The following is a 14,467-nucleotide window of genomic DNA, read 5'->3' as shown; positions in this document are numbered from 1 at the left end:
TCTTGAGATAAATCTCTTGGTGAGATAGAAGTGGAGCCTTCAGAACTTGATGATGCCACTGAGGAAGTTTGATGCTGGTCTGTACAAGTAGAATATGTAGTCATATTAGTTAAATTTGAAGGTAAGTTCTATGACAATGGTGCATAAATAATGATAGGTGTAATACCCGAAATTTTTATATATTTAATAATGAGTTTTTATTTAAGTTAATTTTAGCTTCATTTTTATTTGGTTTAATTTGAAATGATTTAATAGAAATTTTAATACTAGTCGATTAAATGAATTATTTTTCTATACCCAATTAGTTTGAAATTTTAAGAATTAATTAAGTAAATTATTTGAAGGGTAGAATATATTTTTGGTTATTCAAATTTTTTCCAAATGCATATTTATATAAGTAAAATTATAAATTAGAAAATTATGGTAGAAATTGTAAAGGATGTTTATAAAAGAATTTTAGAAAAATTGGTATTATAATTGATTAGTAGTATTAAATTTTAAGTTGGAAATTTATTATTTAAATTAATTTTGTGTTAGGAAAAAATTGAAAATTTTATTTTGGAATAAGGATTGAAAGTATAAGTTTATTTTTATGGGGTTTTAATGGAAATTTGTGAGTTTGGTATTTTCGTAAATAAATATGTCGGTCAGGGGTATTTATGTAATTATGTATTTTTAATAATTCTAATTTGGCCCAAATTAAATAGTTAAAGGCTTAATTGAAAGGATAAAGGAAAGTTTAGGGGTTAAATTGAAATTCTGCAGGATGAGATTGTAAGTAATTAAGGAAGTTGAGGGACCAAATTGTAATAAAAAAAAGTTCAGGGGTCAAATGTCGATATTGAAAGAAGAAAGAAAGAAGGATCAGGGAGAGAGAAGCGGGGAGAGAGAGGGAGACGTTGGGAAGAGGAAGGAAGAAGAAGAAGGCGTCGTCTAACGGTGGCCGTGAGAGCGCGATGTGGCTGGCGTGGCGAAGAAGGCGGTGAGGCGGAATCGCCAAGTGAGGCAGCGGCTTCCGAGCATCATTCCGGCCGTTTCCGGCAGCCTTTTCGGCCGATCTCGGTGGCGATCGGCTCCCCTTGGAGAGAGTTTCCTTTTGGCAGTGGTGGCGTCAGTTTTGGTGGCTAGAGGAGGGAGTTCCGGCGAAATGGTGGCAGCCGTGTTTTTCAGCTTTTTCGGCGAGCTCCGGCGGAGGATAGAAGATCAGAGGACATATCCCGACTCTCCTCCGCTCAAGCTTCGAAATGGCACCGGTTTCGTGGCGATCGGGCTCCGTTTGCAAATCGATGGCGGAGATCGTCCGCAAATCTCTCCGGACGATCGGGTGTCAGATCAGAAAATTGGAAGCGGAGATCGTCGTCAGCGCGTCGTTGTGAGTCCGATGGTGTGTTCAGATCGTTGATCGGACTTCGGCGGCCGGAGGCGAGTAATTTTTCTCTGGCCCGTTGATCTTGGAAATCCTTTGATTTAGAATTGTGCTTATTGTTTTATGTTGAGTATTTAATATTTGTGCGTCAAAAATAATTGTCTGTCAGTTTGTTTGCCTCGTATTTTGTGCTGTGTGGCGGAGTCGAGAAATAGTGAAGTCTGGCGACCCGACTCCTGTTGTCTGGATTGTTGGATATTTGTAGTATTTTTCTGGCAGGTACTAGACCCGTTTTTATGGGGGGTAATGTCCGTGTTGTAGGGGAGGTTCTGCCGGATTTTCGGTAGAATTCTCCCAAGTCGAGATTCTTAGACAGTCAGTCCTAGGAATCTAGACATAGGGTCAATTGTAATTGTTCAACATAATTGATAAATTGTTTTCCGTGATTAGATGATCTGTCTGTTTGGCTCGCTCCAACCGAAGCACCGGAGGAGAGCTAGGAGGTCACCTAATCCTGTGAGTTAAAGTCACATAATCTCTACACTATTGCCAAACCTAACTTGATATACTATCTTAAAATTCATATTTAATATGAATATTAGTATCGTAATATAAATAATTTCATTTAATTATTACTTACTGAGATTAATTTCAATATTGTTACTAGTAATATTATATCGCTATTTTGATAGTTAATGTTATATTCACACAAATGTTATTATTATTTTTCCACACATCGCACGTTGTTTCCTCGAAATTCTGATTCTTTATTTTGATATGTGTTTAATAATTTTGCTAGACCATGATCATTATTATTTTTGTTGAATATGATTTGGGATGAGGCTTTAGTAGGACATGCCACCTGGTGGGTTGCATCAGGACCGCGTGCGCACCGGTAATGATCAAAGACAGGTAATAAGGTTATTATGGATTTGTTTGCCCTGATCAAGCATTGCTCTCTGGGCTGAGTTCAGTTGATTGCCGGAGTTAAGATCCCTGATCGAACAACGCTCTCTGGGCGCCGGCTTAGCTGGAATTCAAGTGTTCAGGCTGGAGGTAAGGACCCTGATCGAGCTTGCTCTCTGGGCGCCAGACCTGTTGGATTAAGAGAGCCGAAATGCTACTAGAATTTAGGGTTAGGGTTCTACTAAGTCACTCGTCCCGTAAAAGTAAAAATATATTTTTATTTATTTATTTATTATGGTATGATTATAGTATGATTGGTATTTATGTGCATAGTTTGATATACTGATTTGAATAATTAATATTTTCTCTGAAGACTGCAATAGTCTCTAGATTATTTGATTTTAACTCACTCTCAAGACTGACAGTCTTAATTTACTTTTTTTTTTCATATGCGTGATTGTTAGTCTTCTCGCGACTCTTATTCAGTAACCCGACTCCTTCATCATCGGGTGATTATTTGATTTGGTATGTAAATTGGTAAATCTTAGATTCTCCGCAGTAGTAATAGTAGATGTGTCAGTTGTAAATTTTATGAGTTTCGGGTCTCATCTAATTTTTCTGGGAGACCGAAGTATTTATGTAGAATGTAACTATTAAGATAATTTATGGCTTTAATAATATTAATTTGAGATGAGATTTGTTTGAGTTGTGAGTGTCAGGCTTACTACGAGATTCGGTGGCCTTACGCCTACCCATTCCCTAGTGCCGGTCACGGGCCCACAGGTGGGGTCGTGACAATAGGACTTGATGATATTTTGGTATTTAGAAATCCAAAATGGAAGGAAAATCTTTTTTCATTGAAAATTACATGTCTAGAGATATATATTCTGCCTGTAGAACTGAGACATTTATATCCTTTAAAAGATTCACTATAGCTAAGAAAAACACACTTTGTTGAATGAAATTGTTGATATGGTCTAAGACATAGAAAACAGCTACAACCAAAAATCTTTAGGAATGAATAATCTAAATTTTGTCAAATAATTTTTGCATTGGTGAAATATTTTGAAGAACATGAGTTGGTAGTCTATTTATTAAAAAGACAACACTTTGAAAAGCTTCCTACCAGAATTTTAATGGCATTTTAGCTTGAGCTAAGAGAGTTAATTCCATTTCAACAATATGTCTATGCTTCCTTTCAGCTCTACTATTTTGAACGGAGGAATGTGGGCAAGTGTGTTTAAAAATGATTCGAGATTGTTGAGCTGTTTGAGAAAATGATAGATACTCAGTTCCACAATCTGAGTAGAGCTGTTTTCTTTTTTTGCCAAATTGATTTTCAACAAGATTTTTAAAATGACTAAAGGCTTGAACATCATCACTTTTGAATTTTAAAGGATAAATCCAAGTAAAACGACTAAAATCGTCAATAAAGTGTATGTAAAATCGATAAGAAGATGAAAGTAATGGTGCAGATCCCCAAAGATCGGTATGAATTAAATCCAAAATAGATTTCGCATGCGATTGAGAATTTTTAAAAGGTAAAGCATGTGATTTTCCAAGTTGACAAGCATCACAAAAATTCATTTCATTAATTTTTGAATTGATATTGCATAATTTTAAAACTTGAAATAATACTTTTGCAGATGGATGGCCTAATTTCTTATGCCACTCATCCTCTTTGGAGGAATTAAAAGAACTAACAGACTCTAAATTTGATAAATTTGCTAAAATTGAAATGACTATAGATTTTAATTTTGTGATGTTAGGCTTAATTGGATTGGAAACAGCTTCAAACTTGTACAGACCATCTTCAAGCTTCCCTTGTAGAATCACTAGTCTCGTTAGCTTGTCCTTCACAAAACAACCAAAAGAGTTAAACTCAACATTTACCTTATTGTCAGTCATCAATTGAGAGATACTTAACAAATTTTTTGTGATGCTGGGATCATATAACATATTTTTAAGCAATAAATTCTTCCGTTGAGTAGGAAATCTTGAATTACCTACATAGCTAATATCAAGTTTACTTCCATTGCCTACGACAAGAAAGTTCTTACTAGTATAACCTTGTTTTTGCTGTAAACAATCCAAACTATTGGTGACATGATGGCTGGCTCCTCAATCTGCATACCAAGAAGGATCATCAATGGTTTCAGGTGAAGCCATGAATGCATTTGGTGCTTGATTTCTGTATTGGTTGATATGATCTGATGTGTTACCTGTGAAATTTTAATCAAATCTATTCCAACAAACTGCAGCAGTGTGGCCTACTTTGTCGCAAAGTTGGCATATAGGTCTATTGCCATTATTTCGTCCTTTCCTTCCTCGAAATCTTCCTCTAGTGCCTCTGCTGTAGTTATTTGTAGGTTGATTTTGTCCTCTTCCATAATTTGAATTGGTGAACTTGGGTTCAGATTTGTTTATTGCAATATGAGCTGCAGCTTGGCTCACATTAATACCTCCTGTTTGATAGCTGTTGAGTTGTTCTAACCTGCTCTCAAATGTCAACAAAGTAGTATGCAATTCAATCCATGATATTGACCCTTTGTCGCTGAGTTGAACCACTATTTGAGTGTATTCTGCATCAAGACCACTTAAAACTTGAGTAATTAGATCAGGTAAAGATATTGGGTTACCTGCTAATGTCAGATTGTCAGAAAATGACTTCATTGTGGTCAAGTATTCCTCCATCTTCATTCCTCATTTCCTTGTTTTCTGCAATTCACCTCTATAGTATATGACTCTGGATTTTGTGTGTGCACCTGAAAGCTCTTTTGCTGCATCCCATAACTCCTTGGAAGTTGATGTCTTCATTATTTGTGAAGCTATATTTGGATTCATGGTGCTATATAACCATCCTAATAGCAACTGATCATGTGAGACCCATTCTTCATATTCTGAACTGGGTATTTTTATTGTACTACCCGGTGTGGTTCTTGGCATAAATTCAGGAGGACATGGTTTGGTACCAAGAATTTAGCCATCCAATTTGTGGCCTTTGATGACTGACATGATCATTGTCTCCCATAGGAGATAATTTGTTGGATCAAGTTTGATCGCATTGTATTAAGTGAGTGAAATTTTATTTTGCAGGTTGGAGTGGCCATTTTTGGCTTGTTTTTGGCGTTGGCCAAGATTTGGCTTTGATACCAAGAGAAAAATTAAGAATGTTTGGAATAATGGTTCAGTGGTTCTTTACTGATATTTTATTCATATTTATAGCAGATTTACAACAACCAAAGATAATATTAAGAAATTACAAACTGATTTGATGCTATAAGGTAGGACTATCTAAACTGAATATAATTTGACTACTTTTACTGAAACTCTATCATACAGTTGTATAAATGTAGGCTGGAATATCTGAACTAAAGTTGAAGTGGTCACACAGTAAATATTAAATTGTTTTAATTGGTTGCCGAGACAAGCATGGGTTGTTAGATTTTGATCATAAAGGTGAAACATTCACTTGGTGCAAACACACGATGTGTTGATGGAAGGATTTGGGAGAGACTTGCTAGATTTATGGCCTTGATTACATTGGAATGAGGAAACTTATTTCCACAGGCTTAATTTATACATGAGGACATATTTAATTGGGTTTGATAAGGTTGATGTTTTTTTTTTCTTTCTCTTAGAAGTGTTTTTGTTTCTTTTGAGCCAATAATTTGGTACCTTAAAACCTATAAACCAACAATTCCAAAAATAATTAAAAATATATGCTTAATCTATCTTTTGCACTCGGCCGAATTCTAGAGTGTAGAGAAGACTCGAATTCAAAATCTCTCACTCTCTTACCACTTGAACTATATTTCAAGTGCAATATCTTTATGTGTTTATTGAATGAAAAATTATAAAATTTTAGATTAACTTATATAAATATATTTTTTTTAGAAATTTATATAAAAATATTTTAGTATGTGATTTTATATAAAAATTACGTGGTTTGACTTAAATTTTGTAATTCTTTTAAATAAATGTATAAAAATAATGAAAAACTCCGGCTTTTTAGAATTCACTTAAACTCAATGTACCTCTTTAGAACTGACGTAAGGTTTGGTGTAGCATTACAAGTTTTGGATATCAATGGTAGAGTCCCTGAGCTCTTCCTTCCAGCTGGTGAAGGATGTTGGAATAGAAGGCTTTATTACTGAGATGTTCCTTCCCTTTCAAAATGAGCAGATATTTTGGCGTTGCCATTGTCAAGACCTCGCCGTTGAGCATATTCATTCTAATAGGTGTGCTGCCTGCCCATGTGGAGAATCTGTCCTTTGCAATTGCAACCCACATCATCTGATCGGGACATGTCTATTGTGTAATAGATTAAGCATTTACATCGCCTGTTGCAGCCTCAGTGTTTTTAATGTAGCTGTTCAATGAGAAGAATATGGATCTTCATGGAATTGTTCCAAGATTGAGATGTTCAGTCATCTCAAGCTGCTGCGAATAGGGCGGCCAAAAGTTGTGGAGGCAATGTGGATGCTGCATTTTCAGAGTCACGATCTGTGAGTTTGCAAGTGTGGTTGTTCGAAATAGTGATGATGATTTGTTTTTAGCTAAAGCCAATCTCACTCAAATTCACTTTGAGGTAGATGCTGCTGAAGCCAATGCTCGCCTGATTAACATACCTCAACGTAGAAGTCTCAAATCATAAAACTCCTGAATTACTAATAATATGCAATAAATCAATAATTTATTGTTAATCAGGCACCTAATAGACCAGGATTCAAGAAACCCAAGGCCCAGATTCATAAATTCTTCTCTCTTTCTTAGTTGACTAAAATTTTGTGTTGAAATTTTAGATATATAATTAAGTTCAAATTTTTGAAAAGTGATGTATCTTCTGCAAGAGTCTGCTCGATATGCTTTATATTATTCTGGACTACTAAATTATAAAAAATAAAATAAAAACAATAATAAAAAACCATTAAGTAGAAAAATAAAATGCTTACTATGTTTGTTAACAACTGGATCTCAGGATAAGAATAGCTTCTTCACTCCTTCACCTTTTGCAAAGTTTCCCAGTTTCCACTAGAGTTTAATTTCTTTCTTTCTTTGACAAGCAATTCCAATTGCTAAGTATAGAATCCACTAAATAACTTTAATCATAAATGAAAGATCAGCACAAGTGCAAGTCCCCTGATTGCTATAAGAAGCTGCTTAATTACATGTTACAAAGTACTGGCAATTTCAGCTTCTTAACAATCAGAGAACTTGAACTTAAACTTGATCTTCTTTCTTTTAATTATCCGACAATGAGTTCTGCTCAACTCTGAGAAACGAAAAGAAACAAAACCTTACAAAAATTTATGGGCAATTTGTGCTGTTTTTCTTTCTCTGCTTGCAGCTCTTCTTTATAATAGAAACAAAGAAACATGCATATGTAAACAAATGTTAGATCTGTTAGTTGAACAGGGAAGGGTAGCTGCTTCAGAATTCGTACTGGCCAACACCAAAATCAGTACAAGCAACACAAATGCTCGTACAAGCCAACAACCAGAAAAGTCCTTGATTTTCTTTTTTGTTTGTTTTTTAATCCATATGTATTGTTCAACTTGTCATTTGATAATTATTTGTTGACTAATGAGATAGTAATGTTACTTGTCAGAGATCAATTCTTTAATATTTCATTAACTTGTTATTGGAAATTTTGATGTAACTAAATCTTTCACCTACACTTCAATTAGTTATGTATCCAACCTTTGCAGGGACAATAGCTATCACTTAACTTTGATTTAAGTTTCATTTTGGTCATTAGTGTTTTTTCTCGTTTCATTTTAGTCACTTACTTTTCATTTCGGTAACAACAACAGTCACTATGTGGTAAATATATAAAAAATATATTGACATGTTTAAATTTTTTTACCAATAGTCGAGACTCAATCAGGAGACGTTTCGGCTTATATTTCTACTAATGTAATTTTCATTATAGATGAACAAATATTTTTATTTGCCAATTTATTTAATACTGGAATCAGACCTACAATTAATGTGAGTATTTTCATTTTCAGAGTAGGATCCGCTGCTCAAATTAAAGTCGTGAAACAAGTAGCTGATAAGTTAAAACTAAAATTGACACAATTCGCTATATGGTTGTGTGATATGTTTCTAAGTTTAATCATAATCACCACCTTAATCAAATTAGTGATTATATATAAATAATGTCATTGCATTGATCTTAAGAGAGTGGGTCCATACAAATAAAAGGATCACATTGGCAACAAATAACATAATTCAAAGAGGTTATTACACCTTCATCAAAATAATGAGTTATTACCGAACTCGAACTTGCGGAAGTCGGTTATTACGAAAATTTTCTTTTTACTTTATATGATTTTCTTTTTACTCATTATGCGAATTTTACTATCAGAATAGTAGATATAGTTATGATGCAATAAGTTAGGTCCACTTACTTTTTCTTTTATTGATTTCTAATATAATCTTTAGAATTGATTTGATTGGAATAGAAATTACTAATCTAACTAGGATAGTAATTAGGATTAAGTTTTAGGCATGTGTCACACAATCACAAAACAATTAATTATGTCATATTTTATATATTTACCACATTGTAAATGAAAATTGAGCGACTAAAATGAAACGAAAAAAATCAGTGACCAAAATAAAATCTTGAACAAAGTAAAGTGACCATTATGGTCATTATCCCCAACCTTTGCATTTTTTTTTTTTTTTTGTAATTCTGCCAATTATTATATGCTGTTCTCAAATTGGCTATATTCTAAAACTTTTAATTAATTTTGCCAAGTAGCTTTGTTTACTGAAAGTTATTAGAATTATCATTATGTAGTTAGTACTGACAGGGAGTTAATTTCCTTCTAAACTTGTTATAACATCTCAATAGACAGAATGTGAACTATTTTGATACATTTTTATAATTTTCTCCTTCACAGGCTAACTAAACTCTATTTGACTGATCAATAATCTAAAATATGTATAAAAGCATGGATTACGGGTGGTAGCAAGTAAATTATAAGAAACATATATAGCTATAAATATTTTTCACTTAAACGTTTATAGTTATTTACTTCAATACCCTTTTAATGGACAAATAGTAAATTTGTTTACCAAACTATTTTGAACTTCTGTTCAAGGATCAAATACACTCAATTTAATTTTATTTAAAAATAAAATAATATTTAATTTTAAATTTTAATTTAATTATAAAAATTAAAAATAATATTTATTTTATTAATTTACTAATACAATATATAGTCACGCATTATACAAGAGCATATTTGACAAAATCTAAAATTCGAATTTAATTTATCCAAAAATAATAAGTTATGGGCCCATTTATTAAAAAAGTTAAAATTTTGATTTATTTAATTCTTAAAAATTAAAATTTGGCTTTTAATTCTTAAAAAATTAAAATTTGACTCATTTAATACTTGTTATTTTTTTATCAATTAAATCTAAGATTTAAAATTTTTCAATACGCTTTTGTATAGCGCGTCACTGGATATTGTATCAGTAAATTAATGAAATAAATATTATTTTTAATTTTTATAATTCAGTTAAATTAAATTTTTTAATTTTTTTTTTAATTGGATGTATTTAACCATTCGATACAAATTTAAGAAGCTATTTACTGAAAAAGTTTAGGTTGGATATATTTGAATCTTAGATTTAAGTTCAGATATCTATTTGCTGAAAAAAAATTAAATTGGATGTATTTGACCATTAGATATAAATTCAAGAGAGAAATTGACCACTTGCCCCTCATTTAACTAATATTGTCAAGATTCTATGCTCTTATATTAATATAATATAAAATTTTGAAAGAATAATCATTTACTAAGTAATTAATCATACAACTAACTATAACGGACTCAAAGAATTATATATATATATATAAAGTAAAATGAAATAATTTGTAAAATAAAGTTATAATATTTTAAGAGAATTCCATTAGCTAGTTAGATAATAAATCATTTCGAAAATAATTCTACTATTAAAAATCAACATTTATTAACATTATTAATTGGAACAATATTAAAAAATATATATATAACTATAAACTAAAATATATATAAAAAAAAATCACACACTATCGAGTGAAAAAGCACTTAACCAAATAATACTTTATTTTTTAAAAACTTTTCCTAGTTTAAAGGCTAAAATGAACTTTTAAAAAAAAAAAAAAAAAACAAGAAAAATCAGTACTGGGGGATGGGGGGATGAAGCGCTAAGGCGCTAATTAGAGTATGGTTGAGGGGTTAAATATGATTTTACCCCATTTGACAAATTGATTTGGGACAAATGTTACGACTTTTTGAGAGGAGAAACATCAACCTTCCATTAACGAAATTTCGAAATATAATTTGAAATAACAATTCAAAGCAATAATTACATTCAACAATTATATAAAATAAAATCTTATTTAAAAAAAAGAAATTATTTTTAATATTCTTTAACTGTATTGATGAAAAATTTATTAATATTTGTTAAAAATTACTTGGCCCAGTATAGATTTTTTTGATCTTTAAACAAGCCTGATTGTATAAATGACATCAATAAATTCTTTTATAACTTTTAGAAAAGAAATATCAAAAAGTTCTAAATATATTGATGGAAATGAACAAAATTTTTACAAATAAAAAGTAGTTGATCTCTACTCAAAATGATATACAAAAGCAAAACAACATAAAAATAACAAGAAATATAATAAATCTAAACAACACAAAAATAAATAAATTAAAACATAAAAATAAAAGAATAAGTAGAAAAATATATAAAAAGAAAAACATGAAGCGACTCTCTATAATTATTAATACTTATGGTAACTTACACAAATATCAATAATAAATAATATTATATTTGGATAAAATCTATAAAATTTATTTATAATTTTAAAGTTTATTGTTTTGATTGAAATAAAAGATAATTTATAATTATATATAATTAATTTGTAGCTAAATTAAATTTTATAAAAAAATAGATAGAATTTCTAAATGAATTTTTCATTAGTAAGTTAGTATATTTATAGCACCAAAATATATTTTTAATTTTATTTTTTTATTTATTTTTTATTTTTTATTTTTTATTTTCTTTCAAATATAAAATATCTTCTTTAATAAACTAATCAAATATACTGTAAAATTTTAAGAATTATGAAGAATTAAAAAATAAAAAATGAAAAAAAAGGAAGTAGTCTCTTTTTAGCTGAATTTGGAGTCATGGGCAATTCATTCAGATTTTAATTTTCTGGTCCAGTTTTTTAACAATTTCTAAAAAATGGCCAATTCACTCCAATCAGAAAATTTAATCCATAAAAATAATTTAGTTTGATCCTTGGACTTTGTACTAAATGTCAAATTATATAAAAAAATATTTATTGCTCTAATAAAATTATTTAACTTTAACATAGTTTTATTCTAACATCTAATATAGATAAATAAATAATATTTTTTATTAAATTTTTTAATTAAATAATATTACTAAAATAATATAAAATTATACTTTTACAGAATTAAAATAAAATATTATTGATATTTTTTAATATTTTACTTGGATTAAAAAAATATTTAATAGACTTAATTATAAAAAAAAATAAAAAGGGACTAAGTTACCATATTCCACTCACTTCCACGGTTCCACCTATTCTAATACTCCAAGAACTTCTTTTTGGAATATGAAACATCAGTTTGAGAATATTGGAAAAACTTATAAAATTATGCAAAATCAATTGATATAGATAAGTTTAACACGATGATAAAATATAATAGAAAATTTTAATGTTATATTGACAAATAATTGAACTTTTTTTTTATTTAAAAAAGAGTCAATTACTCTAGAATTGAGGAAGTATATTTTAGTAATATTTAATATTAATCTCTAATGAAAATAATTTAATAATTATTTCAGTTTTAGACTTTGGTTAAACCTTCAAAACTTGATATAGTGAGCACATTGTATATGACTTGATATTCTTAAAGTTATTTAACTTATTATAACAAAATTTATCTGAAATATTTTTATTGTATTTTTATTATTTATTATTTATAAATTTGTATAATTATATTTAATTATCATAATTTATAATTATTAGTTATTAATTATCTTAATTGGTAATTAGTTTTTTTTAATTGCTAGAATCAAAATATGTAAATTAAATAATTTTACTCTAACATAATTAAAAAATATTTTTATAGAGTTTCATATTTATTGTTGTTCAAGGTCAAATTGAATTTGTTTTATGAATTAAAAACTTTAGTTGATGCAAATTGACTATTTTTATCAAGTTATTAGATAAATTTGCCAGAAAGTTAAAAAATTTGAGTAAATTGCTCATTGCGTCCAAGTTTAGGGGCCAAGTTGATCCTTTTCCGTTTCTGTTTTGTCTGGACAAATGTTAGAATTACCATACCCATACCCATATCCACGCCTGTACCCATATTCACGCCTGTACCCATATTCGTCCGAGCAGGCAACAGAATACAATACATAACACTGACGCTCAAATCTCCGGCCACCGAATCATCATGGATTCAAACACAGTCGATCCACAAGTCCCCGTTGCCACCGATCCTCTCTCGGACCAATTCACCTCTCTGAACGACCTAGCACACGAGCTCGCATCTCTCCAAGACCTAGCCACCAGAGGCAGTTGGCGATCAATCCTCGACAAAGTCACGCGTGCTCGCTCGCTCTCTCTCCTCAACACTCCTCACGACCACCTCACTTACCTCGCTTACAACGTCCTCGCTCTCTCTAAGCTACGCCGTTTCAAGGACGCTCTCACAGAGCTTGATTCCCTTGACGATTTCGACTCACACCATTACTTTTACCAAACCTACCCTAAAATCTACCCCAACCGGTCCGGTTCCATGGTTCCTTTCTGTCTCCGGTGGTTACACGCGCTTATTCCTTTGAAATTAGGTAATCGACAAGATGGATTGGATAGGTTTTATTTGTTGCTTGATTTTGTTCGTGAAAAGGTAAAGGTTAAAAAACAAGAAAATGACGTGGCGGTTAAAATGTGGAGAAAAAGAGAGGTTTTTGTTATGAATGGAATAATTACCGAGCATTTAAAGAATAAAGAATTTAGTGTTTGTTTAGGTTTGATTAATGATTTAATTTCTCATAGTGGTGGTAATTTAGATCCTGTTTTGTTGTCAAAATTAGGGCATATTCAGATGCAAATTGGTGATTTAGAAGGAGCAAAAATGTCATTTGATAACGTTGAGAAATTGTTCAATGAGAGAAATGTTGATGGTGATGAGTTGTTGAGTGAGATTGAGTTTAGGAATTTGATTAATAGAAATAAAGCATTAGTGTATTTAGTAGGGAAAGATTATGTGTCTGCGGTTAGAGAGTATGAGGAGTGTATTGAGAGAGATGCGACGGATGTTGTGGCCATTAATAATAAAGCTTTATGTTTGATGTATTTGAGGGATCTATCGGATTCGATTAAGGTTTTGGAGAATTCACTCGAGAGAGTGCCTACCGTTGCTTTGAATGAGACGCTTGTTGTGAATTTGTGTAGTATGTATGAATTGGCTTATGTTAATCACTCTGATATTAAGCGCACCCTCAGTAACTGGATTTCTCGCGTTGCTCCCGATGATTTTGATTCTTCTTGTACCAGGATTTGAGGTATTCTTGTTGTTTCTTAGTTTCAGTTTTGCCTCTTCGACTTGCATTATTAAATATTTACTCGGTGTAAATTACATTTCATGCCTTTGTTATTACTTCTCATTGTAGTTTAGTTACATAGCTGGTTCTGGTGTTCAGTAACAGGGGTTGTATTGTAATTGCACTAGTTATGCAATAGGAAGTAATGCTTGCTCCATGAATAACTAATGGACCTGGAAATTGGATGTGGGGTATTTGTTATCGGACTTGCTGAACATAGGCAATACTACTTCTTACTTGTTGAATTTGTTGATTGGAATTTCAATTTTCATATTCTGAGTTTTATTAATGCATATGTATGTGTAATAAGTGAGTTGAGCTTGTTTCATTTGTGAAAGAGTTTTTGATGATGGCATGTATGTTTACAAATGTAGTGCAGGTGACAGATCAAGAAAAATGCTGCCAATTTACTCGAAAGTATGTCATATCATGCAACTTGGATTGCTTTTTGTATGTCATCGCATAGGCACATTATATCAAAAGTGGCTTTGTTTCAATTCCGAAATCAAAATTTCATTAAATCAGTTATGTTTTTCA

General features: G+C 31.1%; 1 protein-coding gene and 1 long non-coding RNA gene across 3 annotated transcripts; one reads left to right on the top strand and one right to left on the bottom strand.

The window, feature by feature from the left end:
- Nucleotides 1–3,961: 3,961 nt before the first annotated feature.
- On the bottom strand, nucleotides 3,962–7,864 carry LOC125370529. The gene is made up of 3 exons (XR_007216565.1): nucleotides 4,912–7,864; nucleotides 4,495–4,766; nucleotides 3,962–4,398 (listed from the first exon to the last, which is right to left on the bottom strand). It is a non-coding gene; the product is annotated as an uncharacterized LOC125370529 (long non-coding RNA).
- Nucleotides 7,865–12,633: 4,769 nt separating this feature from the next.
- On the top strand, nucleotides 12,634–14,467 carry LOC8265604 (trafficking protein particle complex subunit 12). Of its 2 annotated transcripts, none has more exons than XM_015725246.3 (2): nucleotides 12,634–13,891; nucleotides 14,310–14,467. In XM_015725246.3, exon 1 carries the CDS (start codon nucleotides 12,778–12,780, stop codon nucleotides 13,888–13,890), a length of 1,113 nt encoding a protein of 370 aa, XP_015580732.1. In that variant the 5' UTR covers nucleotides 12,634–12,777; the 3' UTR covers nucleotide 13,891; nucleotides 14,310–14,467. The 2 variants fall into 2 exon arrangements, with proteins under 2 accessions (XP_015580732.1, XP_002528974.1); XM_002528928.4 differs by having other exon boundaries at nucleotides 14,305–14,467.

This window comes from Ricinus communis, chromosome 7, assembly GCF_019578655.1.
Source record: "Ricinus communis isolate WT05 ecotype wild-type chromosome 7, ASM1957865v1, whole genome shotgun sequence".
Taxonomy (NCBI): Eukaryota; Viridiplantae; Streptophyta; class Magnoliopsida; order Malpighiales; family Euphorbiaceae; genus Ricinus; species Ricinus communis.
This window is presented reverse-complemented; position numbering and strand designations above follow the sequence as displayed.